This window comes from Gallus gallus, unplaced genomic scaffold (assembly GCF_016699485.2).
Source record: "Gallus gallus isolate bGalGal1 unplaced genomic scaffold, bGalGal1.mat.broiler.GRCg7b scaffold_80, whole genome shotgun sequence".
NCBI classification, from domain to species: Eukaryota; Metazoa; Chordata; class Aves; order Galliformes; family Phasianidae; genus Gallus; species Gallus gallus.
The window spans coordinates 33,467-50,063 of NW_024096032.1; the positions used below are offsets into that span (position 1 = coordinate 33,467).

At 60.2% G+C, this 16,597-nt stretch overlaps 2 protein-coding genes across 2 annotated transcripts; one reads left to right on the forward strand and one right to left on the reverse strand.

Annotated features, from left to right (window-relative positions):
- Nucleotides 1-1,494: 1,494 nt before the first annotated feature.
- Nucleotides 1,495-3,358, forward strand: MRPS24 (mitochondrial ribosomal protein S24). The gene is made up of 4 exons (XM_025142869.3): nt 1,495-1,535; nt 2,697-2,768; nt 2,848-2,959; nt 3,047-3,358. Exons 1-4 carry the CDS (start codon nt 1,503-1,505, stop codon nt 3,328-3,330), a joined length of 501 nt encoding a protein of 166 aa, XP_024998637.2. The 5' UTR covers nt 1,495-1,502; the 3' UTR covers nt 3,331-3,358.
- A 4,452-nt stretch (nt 3,359-7,810) lies between these two features.
- On the reverse strand, nt 7,811-15,965 carry LOC112530174 (NPC1-like intracellular cholesterol transporter 1; the record flags this gene model as incomplete). Its single annotated transcript, XM_040657257.2, has 3 exons — nt 7,811-9,451; nt 13,100-13,262; nt 15,852-15,965. Coding segments are annotated over 3 exons (918 nt in total), but the record flags the coding sequence as incomplete, so codon positions are not given.
- Nucleotides 15,966-16,597: the final 632 nt, after the last annotated feature.

The window sequence follows — 16,597 nt, forward strand, 5'->3', positions numbered from 1 at the left end:
CATGGGGACATGGGATATAGGACATGGGAACATGGGATATGGGATATGGGGTATGGGATATGGGATATGGATATGGGATATGGGATATGGGATATGGGATATGGGATATGGATATGGGATATGGGGTATGGGATATGGGATATGGGGACATTATGGGATATGGGACATGGGAACATGGGGACATGGGATATAGGACATGGGAACATGGGATATGGGATATGGGGTATGGGATATGGGATATGGGGTATGGAGAGCGGTGGGGACAGCGCGTGGTGGGGCGGCGCCTCGGGTGGGGACACCGCGTGGGGACGTCACGTGGGGACGTCACGTGGGGGCGTCACGTGGGGACAGCGTACGGGGCAAATAGAGGGACGTCCCATATGGGGGCACCGTATGGGGACAGCGTATGGGGACAGCATATAGGGATAACTATAGGGACACCTCACGGGGACATCACGTGGGGACAGCATATGGGGACAGCATACAGGGACAAATATAGGGACACCGTATGGGAACAGCATGTAGGGACAAATATAGGGACATCCCGTATGGGGACACTGCGTGGGGACAGCATATGGGGACAACATATGGGGACAGCATATAGGGACAAATGTAGGGGCATCCCATATGGGGACATCACATGGGGACACCGTATGGGGACAGCATATGGGGACAGCATATAGGGACAAATATAGGGACAAATATAGGGACATCCCATATGGGGACACCGTATGGGGACACCGTATGGGGACAGCACGTAGGGACAGCATATAGGGACAGCCCATATGGGGACACCATATAGGGCCATCCCATATGGGGACACCACATGGGGACATCCCATATAGAGACACCCCATATAGGGACACCACGTGGGGACATCATATAGGGACATAATATAGGGACACCATATAGGGACATCCCATATAGGGACACCAGATGTGGGGACACCATATAGGGCCATCCCATATAGGAACACCACATGGGGACATCCCATATAGGAACATCCCGTATGGGGACATCATATAAGGACATCCCATATAGGGACACCCCATGTGGGGACACCATATAGGGACATCCCATATGGGGACACCCCATGTAGGGACACCATATAGGGCCATCCCATATGGGGACACCACATGGGGACATCCCATATAGGGACATCGTATAGGGACAGCCCATATAGGGACAGCCCATATAGGGACATTATATAGGGACACCCCATATAGGGACAGCCCATATAGGGACACCCCCTATAGGGACACCCCATGGGGACACCCCATATAGGGACACCCCATGGGGACATCCCATACAGGGACACCCCATATGGGGACACCCCATATAGGGACACCCCATATAGGGACATCATATAGGGACACCCCATATAGGGACACCCCATATAGGGACACCCCACACGGTGACCTCCATGGCGCTCCCAGTGCGCGCTCCTCCCAGCCGCAAGGGGGCGCTTCCGCTTCCGCCGGAAGTGCCGCCCCCGAGTCAAGATGGCGGCGGCCATGGCCGTGGGAGCGCTGAGGGTGGGGGCAGCGGGGACAGAACGGCGTGGGGTGTGGGGACAGTGCGGGTGGTGGCACTGCCGTGTGGGGTGTGGGGTCACAGTGGGTGGGGACAGGGGACATGGGGTGCGGGGACCCCACAGATTGGGCTCCAGGAGGGGTGGCAGTGGGGTGTGGGGTGTGGGGACACTTGGGGGGCACTGATGGTGGTGGCACTGGGATGTGGGGTATGGGGACCCCATAGATTGGTCTGTAGGAGGGCTGGCAGTGGGGTGTGGAGTATGGGGTCACAGGGGTTGGGGACAGGGGACACGGGGTATGGGGACCCCATAGATTGGGCTGTAGGAGAGGTGGCAGTGGGACATGGGGGTGTGGGGTCACAGTGGATGGGGTCAGGAGACACGGGGTGTGGGGACCCCATAGATTGGGCTCCAGGAGGGGTGGCAGTGGGGTGTGGGATATGGGGATGCCATGGGTGGGGACAGGAGACATGGGGTATGGGGACACCATAATGGGGCTCCAGGAGCGGTGGCAGTGGGACATGGGGTATGGGGACACATGGGGGGCACTGATGATGGTGACAGTGGGATGTGGGGTATGGGGACAGTGTGGGTGGGGTCAGAGGACATGGGGTATGGGGACCCCATAGATTGGGCTCGAGGAGGGGTGGCAGTGGGACATGGGGTATGGGGACACTTGGGGGGCACTGATGATGGTGGCACTGGGATGTGGGGTATGGGGACCCCATAGATTGGGCTGTAGGAGGGCTGGCAGTGGGACATGGGGGTGTGGGGTCACAGTGGATGGGGACAGGGGATACGGGGTGCGGGGACCCCATAGATTGGGCTCCAGGAGGGGTGGCAGTGGGGTGTGGGATATGGGGATGCCATGGGTGGGGACAGGAGACATGGGGTATGGGGACACCATAATGGGGCTCCAGGAGCGGTGGCAGTGGGACATGGGGTATGGGGACACATGGGGGGCACTGATGATGGTGGCACTGGGATGTGGGGTATGGGGACCCCATAGATTGGGCTGTAGGAGGGCTGGCAGTGGGACATGGGGGTGTGGGGTCGCAGTGGATGGGGTCAGGAGACCCGGGCTGTGGGGACCCCATAATGGGGCTCCATGCGCGGCGTCCCACGGGGACACCGAGGATACCCCCCCTCCCCTCCCCCCCAGGCGCTGCCCCACATCCGCATCCCGGCCCTCCCTGCCTCCTGCAGCCTCCACACCACCCCCCCCCGCCTCAAGGTGAGCCCCCCACCCCCCCCCCACCCCCTCACCCCCCCTTTGGGGCCGCCCCCCCCCCGACCCCTCGTTCCCGTTGCAGACGCGGGCCGCCCGGGTGCGCGTGGGGAAGGGGGACAAAGCCGTCACCTACGAGAAGGCGCATCCGCCCCATTACATCGCCCACCGCAAGGGCTGGCTGTCCCTGCACACCGGTACGGCCCCGTGCGGGCATGGAGGGGGGGGGGGACGCACACCAACACCCCCCCGCCCCATAACCTGTGACCCCACCCGCCCCATAGGCAACCTGGACGGGGAGCGGTGCGCGGCGCAGCGGGCGGTGGAGGACTCCTTCGTGCGGCGGTTCCTCCACGGGACCTTTCCGGGCTGTTTGGCCGACGAGGCGGTGTTGAAGCGCCGTTCCAACTCTCTGCTCGTCTGCCTTCTGCTGCTGCGCCGACTGCCGCCCTCAAAGCTCTGCTTCCTGCTGGGCTACGCAGAAACCCTCCTGAGCCACCTCTACAAATGCCCCGTGCGCATCGAGGCGCAGACAGTGCCCGACGCCGCCGTCTATAAGTACCTGTAGGGCAATAAAGGGCAGCCGTGCGCCGCCACCGCCGCCGTGCGGTTCGGTGAGGGTGGGGGGGTGTGGGGTTACGGCCCACCGGGAGCCCCGCGGGGTCGGGGTTGGGGGTGCCGGGCGCCAGCCTGGCCATAGGGCGGCTTGTTTGCACAGGGGTCGGTCCCCGTTGCGCCCCATGGGGTCTCGGTCTCATAGGATCCCGTCCCCACTGTGCCACTGTGCCCCATGGGGTCTTCATCCCATGGGGGTCGGTCCCTGTTGCGCCCCATGGGGTCTCGGTCTCATAGGATCCTGTCCCCACTGTGCCCCGTGAGGTGTTGGTCTCATAGGATCCCATCTCCACCATTCCCATATGCTCTTTGGGGTCTCCATCCCATGGGGGTCGGTCCCCATTGCGCCCCATGGGGTGTTGGTCTCATAGGATCCCGTCCCCACTGTGCCATTGCGCCCCATGGGGTCTCCATCCCATGGAGATCTGTTCCCATTGCGCCCCATGGGGTGTTGGTCTCATAGGATCCCATCTCCACCATTCCCATATGCTCTTTGGGGTCTTCATCCCATGGGGGTCAGTCCCCATTGTGCCCCATGGGGTCTCGGTCTCATAGGATCCCGTCCCCACTGTGCCACTGTGCCCCATGGGGTCTTCATCCCATGGGGGTCGGTCCCCGTTGCGCCCCATGGGGTCTCGGTCTCATAGGATCCCATCCCCACTGTGCCATTGCACCCCATGGGGTCTTCATCCCATGGAGATCTGTTCCCATTGCGCCCCATGGGGTGTTGGTCTCATAGGATCCCATCTCCACCATTCCCATATGCTCTTTGGGGTCTCCATCCCATGGGGGTCGGTCCCCATTGCGCCCCATGGGGTGTTGGTCTCATAGGATCCCGTCCCCACTGTGCCATTGCGCCCCATGGGGTCTCCATCCCATGGAGATCTGTTCCCATTGCGCCCCATGGGGTGTTGGTCTCATAGGATCCCATCTCCACCATTCCCATATGCTCTTTGGGGTCTCCATCCCATGGGGGTCGGTCCCCATTGCGCCCCATGGGGTGTTGGTCTCATAGGATCCCGTCCCCACTGTGCCACTGTGCCCCATGGGGTCTTCATCCCATGGGGGTCGGTCCCCGTTGCGCCCCATGGGGTCTCGGTCTCATAGGATCCCGTCCCCACCATGCCATTGTGCCCCATGGGGTCTTCATCCCATGGAGATCTGTTCCCATTGCGCCCCATGGGGTCTCGGTCTCATAGGATCCCATCCCCACTGTGCCATTGCGCCCCATGGGGTGTTGGTCTCATGGGGACCCATCTCCACCATTCCCATATGCTCTTTGGGGTCTTCATCCCATGGGGGTCGGTCCCCATTGCGCCCCATGGGGTCTCGGTCTCATAGGATCCCGTCCCCACTGTGCCACTGTGCCCCATGGGGTCTTCATCCCATGGGGGTCGGTCCCCGTTGCGCCCCATGGGGTCTCGGTCTCATAGGATCCCGTCCCCACTGTGCCACTGTGCCCCATGGGGTCTTCATCCCATGGGGGTCGGTCCCCGTTGCGCCCCATGGGGTCTCGGTCTCATAGGATCCCGTCCCCACTGTGCCACTGTGCCCCATGGGGTCTTCATCCCATGGGGGTCAGTCCCCATTGCGCCCCATGGGGTCTCGGTCTCATAGGATCCCATCCCCACTGTGCCACTGTGCCCCATGGGGTCTTCATTCCTTGGGGATGTGTTCCCATTGCGCCATTTGGGGTCTTCATCTCATAGGATCCTGTCCCCACTGTGCCATTGCGCCCCATGGGGTGTTGGTCTCATGGGGACCCATCCCCGCCATTCCCATATGCTCTTTGGGGTCTTCATCCCATGGGGACCTGTCCCCATTGTGCCCCATGGGGTCTTGGTCTCATAGGATCCCATCCCCACTGTGCCATTGTGCCCCATGGGGTGTTGGTCTCATGGGGACCCATCCCCGCCATTCCCATATGCTCTTTGGGGTCTTCATCCCATGGGGGTCGGTCCCCATTGCGCCCCATGGGGTGTTGGTCTCATAGGATCCCATCCCCACTGTGCCATTGTGCCCCATGGGGTCTTCATCCCATGGGGACGTGTCCCCATTGCGCCATTTGGGGTCTTCATCTCATAGGATCCCGTCCCCACTGTGCCACTGTGCCCCATGGGGTCTTCATCCCATGGGGATGTGTCCCCATTGCGCCATTTGGGCTCTTGGTCTCATGGGGACCCGTCCCCACCATTCCCATATGCTCTTTGGGGTCTTCATCCCATGGGGACCTGTCCCCATTGTGCCCCATGGGGTCTTGGTCTCATAGGATCCCATCCCCACTGTGCCATTGTGCCCCATGGGGTGTTGGTCTCATGGGGACCCATCCCCGCCATTCCCATATGCTCTTTGGGGTCTTCATCCCATGGGGGTCGGTCACCATTGTGCCCCATGGGGTGTTGGTCTCATGGGGACCCATCTCCATCATTCCCATATGCTCACTGGGGTTTTCATCCCATGCAGGTCGGTCCCCATTGTGCTCTTTGGGGTCTTCATCCCGTTGGGTCCCACCCACACCATTCCCATGTGTCCCATAGGGTCTTCATCCCATGGGGACCTGTCCGCATTGCGCCCCGTAGGGTCTTGACCCCACTGGGTCCCATCCCCGCCATGCCCACATGCCCTATGGGGTCTCGGTCTCATAGGATCCCATCCCCACTATACCACTGTGCCCCATGGGGTCTTCGCCCCATGGGGACGTGTCCCCATTGCACCATTTGGGGTCTTGATCCCATGGGGTCCCATCCCTGCCATGCCCACGTACCCTATAGGGTCTTGGTCTCATAGGATCCCGTCCCCACTGTGCCACTGTGCCCCATGGGGTGTTGGTCTCATAGGATCCCATCCCCGCCATTCCCATATGCTCTTTGGGGTCTTCATCCCATGGGGGTCGGCCCCCACTGTGCCCCATGGGGTGTTGGTCTCATGGGGACCCATCTCCATCATTCCCATATGCTCTTTGGGGTTTTCATCCCATGGGAGTCGATCCCCATTGTGCCCCATGGAGTCTTGGTCTCATAGGATCCCATCCCCACCATTCCCATATGCTCTTTGGGGTTTTCATCCCATGTGGGTCAGTCCCCATTGTGCCCCATGGGGTCTTGATCCCATAGGGATACATCCCCGCCATGCCCATATGCCCTATGGGGTTTTCATCCCATGGGGACCTGTTGCCATTGAGCCAGTTGGGGTCTCGATCCCATGGAGACCCACCCCTACCATTCCCATATGCCCCATGGGGTCTTGATCCCATAGGATCCCATCCCCACTATGGATGTGTGCCCTTTGGGGTCTTGATCCCATAGAGACCCATCCCCCCCTTTGCCCATATGCCTTTTGGGATCTGGATCTCATGGTGATATGTTCCCATTGTGCCATTTGGGGTCTTGTTCTCATAGGGGATCTGTCCCCATTGCGTCCTTTGGGGTCTCGATCCCACAGACACCCATCCCCACCGTTCCCATATGCCCCATGGGGTCTTCATCCCACCCGTCCCCGTCCCCGGGATGTCCATCTATGGGTCCCACGTCCCTGACCCCACAATGCCCACGTCCCACATGTCCCTGACCCCACAATGCCCACCCATGTGTGCCCCACACGCCCCCATCCCCACACCGCCCCCCACACCCCATACAATCACAGCCACGCACACACACCGCCCCCTCCCACCCCACTGAAACCCATTCAAACCCAGAAATCCCATTGAAGCCCATCACAAATCCCATTTGAACCCATTCCAACCATCACAAATCCCATTCCAACCCAGAAATCCCATTCCAACCATCACAAATCCCATTCAAACCATCACGAATCCCATTTGAATGCAGAAATCCCATACAAACCATCACCAATTCCATTCAAACCCATTCAATCCCATTAAAGCCCATCACAAATCCCATTTGGTCCCATTAAAGCCCATCACAAATCCCATTCGATCCCATTAAAGCCATCACAAATCCCATTCCAACCATCACAAATCCCATTCAATCCCATTGGACCCCACCACAAACCCCATTGGACCCCATTGGACCCCATCACAAACCCCGTTGAACCCCATTGGACCCCATCACAAACCCCATTGGATCCCATTGGACCCCATTGGACCCCACCACAAACCCCACTGGGTCCCATTGGACCCCATTGGACCCCACCACAAACCCATTGGGTCCCATTGGACCCCATTGGATCCCATCACAAACCCCATTGGACCCCATTGGACCCCACCACAAACCCTGTTTGATCCCATTGGACCCCACCACAAACCCCATTTGGTCCCATCACAAACCCCATTGGGCCCCATTGGACCCCACCACAAATCCCATTGGACCCCACCACAAACCCTATTTGATCCCATTGGACCCCACCACAAACCCCATTTGGTCCCACCACAAACCCCATTGGACCCCACCACAAATCCCACTCAAACGCAGAAATCGCAGCTCTGAGAAAACATCTTTAAATACGACAGCCTGGAATGGGGCCGTGGGGTCGGCTGTGGGGTCGGCTGTGGGGTCAGCTGTAGGGTTGGCTGTGGAGTCGGCTGTGGGGTCAGCTGTAGGGTTGGCTGTGGGGTCGGCTGTAGGGTTGGCCGTGGGGTCGGCTGTGGGGTCAGCTGTAGGGTCGGCTGTGGAGTCGGCTGTAGGGTCAGCTGTAGGGTCGGCTGTGGGGTTGGCTGCGGGGTCAGCTGTAGGGTTGGCTGTGGAGTCGGCTGTGGGGTCAGCTGTAGGGTTGGCTGTGGGGTCGGCTGTAGGGTCGGCTGTGGGGTCAGCTGTGGGGTCGGCTGTAGGGTCGGCTGTAGGGTTGGCTGTGGAGTCGGCTGTAGGGTCAGCTGTAGGGTCGGCTGTGGGGTTGGCTGCGGGGTCAGCTGTAGGGTTGGCTGTGGAGTCGGCTGTAGGGTCAGCTGTAGGGTCGGCTGTGGGGTTGGCTGCGGGGTCAGCTGTAGGGTTGGCTGTGGAGTCGGCTGTAGGGTCAGCCGTAGGGTTGGCTGTAGGGTCGGCTGTAGGGCTGGCTGTAGGGTCAGCTGTAGGGTTGGCTGTAGGGTTGGCTGTGGGGTCGGCTGCAGGGTCGGCTGTGGAGTCGGCTGTAGGGTCAGCTGTAGGGTTGGCTGTGGGGTCGGCTGTGGTGTTGGCTGCAGGGTCGGCTGTAGGGTTGGCTGTGGAGTTGGCTGTAGGGTCAGCCGTAGGGTTGGCTGTAGGGTCAGCTGTAGGTTTGGCTGTGGAGTCGGCTGTGGGGTCAGCCGTGGGGTCGGCTGTGGGGTCGGCCGTAGGGTTTGCTGTGGTGTCGGCTGCAGGGTCAGCTATAGGGTTGGCTGTGGGGTCGGCTGTAGGGTCAGCCGTAGGGTTGGCTGTAGGGTTGGCTGTAGGGTCAGCCGTAGGGTTGGCTGTAGGGTTGGCTGTAGGGTTGGCTATGGGGTCGGCTGTGGGGTCGGCCACGTCAGCACTGCGGTGTGTCCTCAAAGCCGGGGTTGGCCATCGCCGCACCGCACCCTGTGCCCACTTTGGTGCCCTCCGTGCCCAATTTGGCACTCTCTGTGCCAACTTTGGTGCTCTCCGTGCCCGATTTGGTGCCCTCCATGCCCAATTCAGTGCCCTCTGTGCCAACTTTGGTGCTCCCTGTGCCCAATCTGGGCCCCTCCGTGCCAAATCTGGTGCTCTCTGTGCCCAATTCAGTGCCCTCCGTGCCTGATTTGGGCCCCTCTGTGCCAACTTTGGTGCCCTCTGTGCCAAATCTGGTGCTCTGTGTGCCCAATTTGGTGCTCTGTGTGCCAACTTTGGTGCTCTCCATGCCCGATTTGGGCCCCTCTGTGCCAACTTTGGTGCCCTCCGTGCCCAATCTGGGCCCCTCTGTGCCAAATCTGGTGCTCTGTGTGCCAACTTTGGTGCTCTCCGTGCTCAATTCAGTGCCCTCTGTGCCCAATTTGGTGCTCTGTGTGCCCAATTTGGTGCTCTGTGTGCCAACTTTGGTGCCCTCCATGCCGGATTCGGAGCCCTCCGTGCCGAATTTGGTGCTCTCTGTGCCGAATTTGGTGCTCTCCGTGCCGGACTCGGAGCCCTCCGTGCTGAGCGGTGGCGGCCCTGCAGGGACAGCGCAATGGGGTCACCGGGGAGAACGGGACGGGGGTTGGGGTTATTTGGGGTTATTTGGGGTTTGGGATTGGGGATTTGGGGTTATTCGGGGTTATTTGGGGTTGTTTGGGGTTATTTGGGGTTTGGGATTTGGGGTACGGGATTCAGGGTTTGGGATTTGGGGTTATTCAGGGTCATCATTTGGGGTTATTTGGGGTTATTCGGGGTTTGGGGTTATTTGGGGTTGTTTGGGGTTTGGGATTGGGGATTTGGGGTTCAGGGTTTGGGATTTGGGGTTATTTGGGGTTTGGGATTCAGGGTTTGGGATTGGGGGTTATTCGGGGTCATCATTTGGGGTTATTTGGGGTTATTTGGGGTTTGGGATTGGGGATTTGGGGTTCAGGGTTTGGGATTGGGGGTTATTCGGGGTTATTTGGGGTCATTATTTGGGGTTATTTGGGATTTGGGGTTATTCGGGGTCATTGGGGTTATTCGGGGTTACTTTTTGGGGGTTATTTGGGATTCAGGGTTTGGGATTGGGGGTTATTTGGGGCTATTTGGGGTTATTTGGGGTTTGGGATTCAGGGTTTGGAATTGGGGGTTATTCGGGGTCATCATTTGGGGTTATTTGGGGTTGTTTGGGGTTTGGGATTGGGGATTTGGGGTTCAGGGTTTGGGATTTGGGGTTATTCGGGGTTTGGGATTGGGGGTTTGGGATTGGGGGTTATTCGGGGTCATCATTTGGGGTTATTCGGGGTTTGGGATTGGGGGTTATTCGGGGTCATCATTTGGGGTTATTTGGGGTTTGGGATTGGGGATTTGGGGTTCAGGGTTTGGGATTTGGGGTTATTCGGGGTTTGGGATTTGGGGTTATTCGGGGTCATCATTTGGGGTTGTTTGGGATTGGGGGTTTGGGATTTGGAGTTATTTGGGGTTATTTGGGGTTTGGGATTTGGGGTTATTTGGGGTTATTATTTGGGGTTTGGGATTCCGGGTTTGGGATTTGGGGTTATTTGGGGTTATTTGGGGTTTGGGATTGGGGATTTGGGGTTCAGGGTTTGGGATTTGGGGTTATTCGGGGTTTGGGATTGGGGATTTGGGGTTCAGGGTTTGGGATTTGGGGTTATTCGGGGTTTGGGATTGGGGATTTGGGGTTATTTGGGGTCATTGTTTGGGGTTATTCAGGGTTACTATTTGGGGTTATTTGGGATTCAGGGTTTGGGATTGGGGTTATTCGGGGTTATATGGGGTTATTTGGGATTCAGGGTCATCATTTGGGGTTGTTTGGGGTTTGGGATTGGGGATTTGGGGTTCAGGATTTGGGATTTGGGGTTATTCGGGGTTTGGGATTGGGGGTTTGGGATTCGGGGTTTGGGATTGGGGGTTATTCGGGGTTATTTGGGGTTATATGGGGTTATTTGGGGTTTGGGATTTGGGGTACGGGATTCAGGGTTTGGGATTTGGGGTTATTCAGGGTCATCATTTGGGGTTATTTGGGGTTATTCGGGGTTTGGGGTTATTTGGGGTTGTTTGGGGTTTGGGATTGGGGATTTGGGGTTCAGGGTTTGGGATTTGGGGTTATTCGGGGTTTGGGATTGGGGGTTATTCGGGGTTATTTGAGGTTATTTGGGGTTTGGGAATTGGGGTTTGGGGTACGGGATTCAGGGTTTGGGATTTGGGGTTATTCAGGGTCATCATTTGGGGTTATTTGGGGTTTGGGATTGGGGATTTGGGGTTCAGGGTTTGGGATTTGGGGTTATTCGGGGTTTGGGATTCGGGGTTATTCGGGGTCATCATTTGGGGTTGTTTGGGATTCAGGGTTTGGGATTTGGGGTTATTTGGGGTTCAAGATTGGGGATTTGGGGTTGGGGATTTGGGGTTATTCGGGGTTATTTGGTGTTATTTGGAATTTGGGATTCGGGGTTTGGGTTGTGGGTTATTTGGGGCTATTTGGGGTTATTATTTGGGGTTTGGGATTTATGGTTTGGGATTATGGGGTTATTTCTGTGGGGTTTGGGGTTATTTGGGGTTTGGGATTTGGGGTAATTTGGGGCTTGGGGTAATTTGGGGTTATTTGGGGTTTGGGATTTGGGGTTATTTGGGTTTGGGGTCCTTATTTCTGTGGGGTGTGGGGTAATTTGGGGTTTGTGGTGTGGGGTAATTTGGGGTTTGGGGATTTGGATTTATGGTTTGGGGTTATTTGGGGTTTGGGGTTATTTGGGGTTTGGGATTTCGGGATTTGGGGTTATTTGGGATTTGGGGTGTGGGATATTGGATTTGGGGTTTGGGATTTGGGGTTATTTGGGGTTTGGGATTTGGGATTTATGGTTTGGGATTATTTGGGGTTTGGGGTAATGTGGGGCCGCTGTGTGCCGCTGTGTGTATCTGTGCGTGTCGCTGTGGGGCGCTGTGCCGCTGTGTGTGTGTATGTGTGTGTGTCACTGTCTGTGTGTGTGCCGCTGTGCCGCTGTGCGCCGCTGTGGGGCGCTGTATGTGTGTGTGTGTATCTGTGTGTGTGCCGCTGCGGGGCGCTGTGTGCCACTATCTGTGTGTGTGTGTGTGTGTGTATGTGTGTGTGTCACTGTCTGTGTGTGCCGCTGTGTGTATCTCTGTGTGTCGCTGTCTGTGTGTGCCGATGTGTGCCGCTGTGTGTATCTGTGTGTGTGTATGTGTGTGTGTGTGTGTGTGTGTATCTGTGTGTGTATGTGTGTGTGCCGCTGTGTGTGTATGTGTGTGTGTATGTGTGTGTGTATCCGTGCGTGTCGCTGTATCGCTGTGTGTCGCTGTGTGCCGCTGCGGGGCGCTATCTGTGTGTGTGTATCTGTGTGTGCATCTGTGTGTGCCGCTGTGCCGCTGTGCCGCTATCTGTGTGTGTATGTGTGTGTGTGTCACTGTCTGTGTGTGTGCCGCTGTGTGCCGCTGCGGGGCGCTGTGTGTATGTGTGTGTATCTCTGTGTGTGTGTGTATCTGTGTGCCGCTGTGAGGCGCTGTGCCGCTGTCTGTGTGTGTGGCTGTGTGTATCCGTGTGTGTGCCGCTGTGTGCCGCTGTGTGCCGCTGTGTATATCTGTGTGTATCGCTGTGTCGCTGTATCCGTGTGTGTGTCGCTGTCTGTGTGTGCCGCTGTGTGCTGCTGTATGTGTGTGTGCCGCTGTGCCGCTGTGTGGCGCTGTGCGCCGCTGTATCCGTGCGTGTTGCTGTGTCGCTGTGTGTGCCGCTGTGTGTATCTGTGTGTGTCGCTGTGTCGCTGTATCCGTGTGTGTGTCGCTGTCTGTGTGTGCTGCTGTATGCCGCTGTGTGCCGCTGTGTGCCGCTATCTGTGTGTGTGTGTGTGTGTGTGTCACTGTCTGTGTGTGTGCCGCTGTGTGTGTGTGTGTGTATCTGTGTGCGTGTCGCTGTATCGCTGTGTGTGCCGCTGTGGGGCGCCGTGAGGCGCTGTGCCGCTGTGTGCCGCTGTGGGGCGCTGTGTCGCTGTCTGTGTGTGCCGCTGCGTGTCGCTGTGTGTATGTATGTGTGTGTGTGCCGCTGTGCGCCGCTGAGGGGCGCTGTGTGTATCTGTGTGTGTGTATCTGTGTGTGTGTGTGTATCTGTGTGTGTATCTGTGTGTGTATGTATCTGTGTATGTGTGTGCGGCTGCGGAGCGCGGCAGTGTCCGGTACCGACGTAGCTGAGGAGGACGGGCAGAAAGGCGACGCCGTGCGCCGCTCCGAGCACAGTGATGGCGAAGTTGAGGCGGAAGAAGAAGATGTGGATCAGCTGCGCTTTGGCGAACGCCAACACCGCCACCCCGGGGAGGTTCGTCAGCGCCACTCCCGCCAACACCTGCAGGGGGCGCCGCACCGCGCTTCAGCGCCGCGCCCCACAGCGCCCCACGGCACACCGCGCTGTGCCCCACACACTGCCCTGACCCACACCGCCCCACAGCACACACAGTGCTGTGCCCCACACCGCCCCACGGCACACACCGCGCTGTGCCCCACACATTGCCCTGCCCCACACACTGCCCTGACCCACACCGCGCTCCGACACACACCGCCCCACAGCACACACAGCGCTCTGCCCCACACCGCCCCACAGCACACACAGCGCTCTGCCCCACACATTGCCCTGACCCACACCATGCTCTGCCCCACACATTGCCCTGCCCCACACATTGCCCTGCCCCACACATTGCCCTGACCCACACATTGCCCTGACCCACACCGCGCTCCGGCACACACCGCCCCACAGCACACACCGCGCTGTGCCCCACAGCGCCCCACAGCACACACAGCGCTCTGCCCCACACCGCCCCACAGCACACACCGCGCTGTGCCCCACAGCGCCCCACAGCACACACAGCGCTCTGCCCCACACCGCCCCACAGCACACACAGCGCTCTGCCCCACACCGCCCCACAGCACACACAGTGCTGTGCCCCACACATTGCCCTGACCCACACCGCGCTCCAACACACACCGCCCCACAGCACACACAGTGCTGTGCGCCACAGCGCCCCACAGCACACACCGCACTGTGCCCCACACATTGCTCTGCCCCACACATTGCTCTGCCCCACACATTGCCCTGACCCACACACTGCCCTGCCCCACACATTGCCCTGCCCCACACATTGCCCTGACCCACACTGCACTTCGACACACACCACCCCACAGCACACCACGCCTCAGCACTCCGACACAGCGCCCTGCCCCACACATTGCCCTGCCCCACACATTGCCCTGCCCCACACACTGCCCTGCCCCACACACTGCCCTGCCCCACACATTGCTCTGCCCCACACACTGCCCTGACCCACACCACGCTCTGACACACACCGCCCCACAGCACACCGCGCCTCAGCGCTCCGACACACACAGCGCTGTGCCCCACACATTGCCCTGCCCCACACATTGCTCTGCCCCACACATTGCTCTGCCCCACACATTGCCCTGACCCACACATTGCTCTGCCCCACACATTGCCCTGCCCCACACATTGCTCTGCCCCACACACTGCCCTGACCCACACATTGCCCTGACCCACACACTGCCCTGACCCACACCACGCTGTGCCCCACACCGCCCCACAGCGCACACCGCACCTCAGCGCTCTGACACAGTGCTGTGCCCCACACATTGCCCTGCCCCACACATTGCTCTGCCCCACACATTGCCCTGCCCCACACAGCGCTCCGACCCACACATTGCCCTGACCCACACCACGCTTCGACACACACCGCCCCACAGCACACACAGTGCTGTGCCCCACACCGCCCCACAGCACACCGCGCCTCAGCGCTCCAACACACACAGCGCTGTGCCCCACACATTGCCCTGACCCACACATTGCTCTGCCCCACACAGTGCCCTGACCCACACATTGCTCTGCCCCACACACTGCCCTGACCCACACATTGCCCTGACCCACACCACGCTCCGACACACACCGCCCCACAGCACACACCGCGCTCTGCCCCACACATTGCCCTGCCCCACACACTGCCCTGCCCCACACATTGCCCTGCCCCACACATTGCTCTGCCCCACACATTGCCCTGCCCCACACATTGCTCTGCCCCACACACTGCCCTGACCCACACTGCACTTCGACACACACCGCCCCACAGCACACCGCGCCTCAGCACTCCGACACAGCGCTGTGCCCCACACATTGCCCTGCCCCACACATTGCTCTGCCCCACACACTGCCCTGACCCACACCGCGCTCTGACACACACCGCCCCACAGCACACCACGCCTCAGCGCTCCAACACACACAGCGCTGTGCCACACACATTGCCCTGACCCACACCGCGCTCTGCCCCACACAGCGCTCCGACCCACACATTGCCCTGCCCCACACAGCGCTCTGCCCCACACTGCCCCGCAACACACACTGCTCTGCCCCACATGCTGCTGTGCCCCACACAAGGCCGTGCCCCACACACGGTGCTCTGCCCCACACATCACCGTGCCCCACACAGCGCTCAGACCCACACAGCGCTCTGCCCCACACAGCTCTGCCCCACACATGGCTCTGCCCCACACACGGCTGTGCCCCACACATCACTGCACCCCACACCGCCCTGTGCCCCACACAGCTGTGCCCCACACGGCCGCGCCCCACACATCACCGCACCCCACACCGCCCTGTGCTCCACACACAGCCGTGCCCCACACCGCCCTGTGCCCCACACACAGCTCTGCCCCACACACAGCCGCACCCCACACATAGCTCTGCCCCACACACAGCTCTGCCCCACACACAGCTGTGCCCCACACATCACCGCCCTGTGCCCCACACACAGCCGCGCCCCACACATGGCTGTGCCCCACACATGGCTGTGCCCCACACGGCGCTGCCCCACACGGCTGTGCCCCACACGGCTGTGCCCCACACAGCGCTGCCCCCCACGGCGCTGCCCCACACCTTGCTGCCCATGTTGATGGTGGCCTCGGCTGCGCGCTCCACGCGTGTGGGGCGGCGGCTGTGCACGAACGCCACCGTCAGATGGGACACGAATTCCACCGAGATCCCCACAGCCTGCGGGCAGCGCGGCCGTCAGGGGGGGGGTGGGGGGTGGGGGGTCAGGGGGGGGTATGGGGGGATATGGGGGGGTGTGGGGGGTCGGGGGGGGGTGGGGATATGGGGGTCTTCAGGGGGATATGGGGGGACATCAGGGGGTCAGGGGGGGATATGGGGGGACATGGGGGGTGTGGGGGTGGGGGGGGGTGGGGGGGGGACATCGGGGGGACATCAGGGGGGGATATGGGGGAGATATGGGGGGGTATGGGGGTGTGGGGGGACATGGGGGGGATATGGGGGGCTTCAGGGGGATATGGGGGGTCAGGGGGGGGTGTGGGGGTGGGGGGGGGGGGTGGGGAGACACCGGGGGGGGGGACGTGGGGGGACTTCAGGGGGGACATCAGGGGAAGATATGGGGGGGGTATGGGGGGACATCGGGGGGGGATATGGGGGGACTTCAGGGGGTGTGGGGGGGATGTGGGGGGTGTGGGGGGACATCGGGGGGACATCAGGGGGGGATATGGGGGAGATATGGGGGGGTATGGGGGGTGTGGGGGGACATGGGGGGGATATGGGGGGGTCAGGGGGGTGTGGGGGGTCGGGGACGTGGGGGGGGTATGGGGGGACATCGGGGGGACATTGGGGGGGGG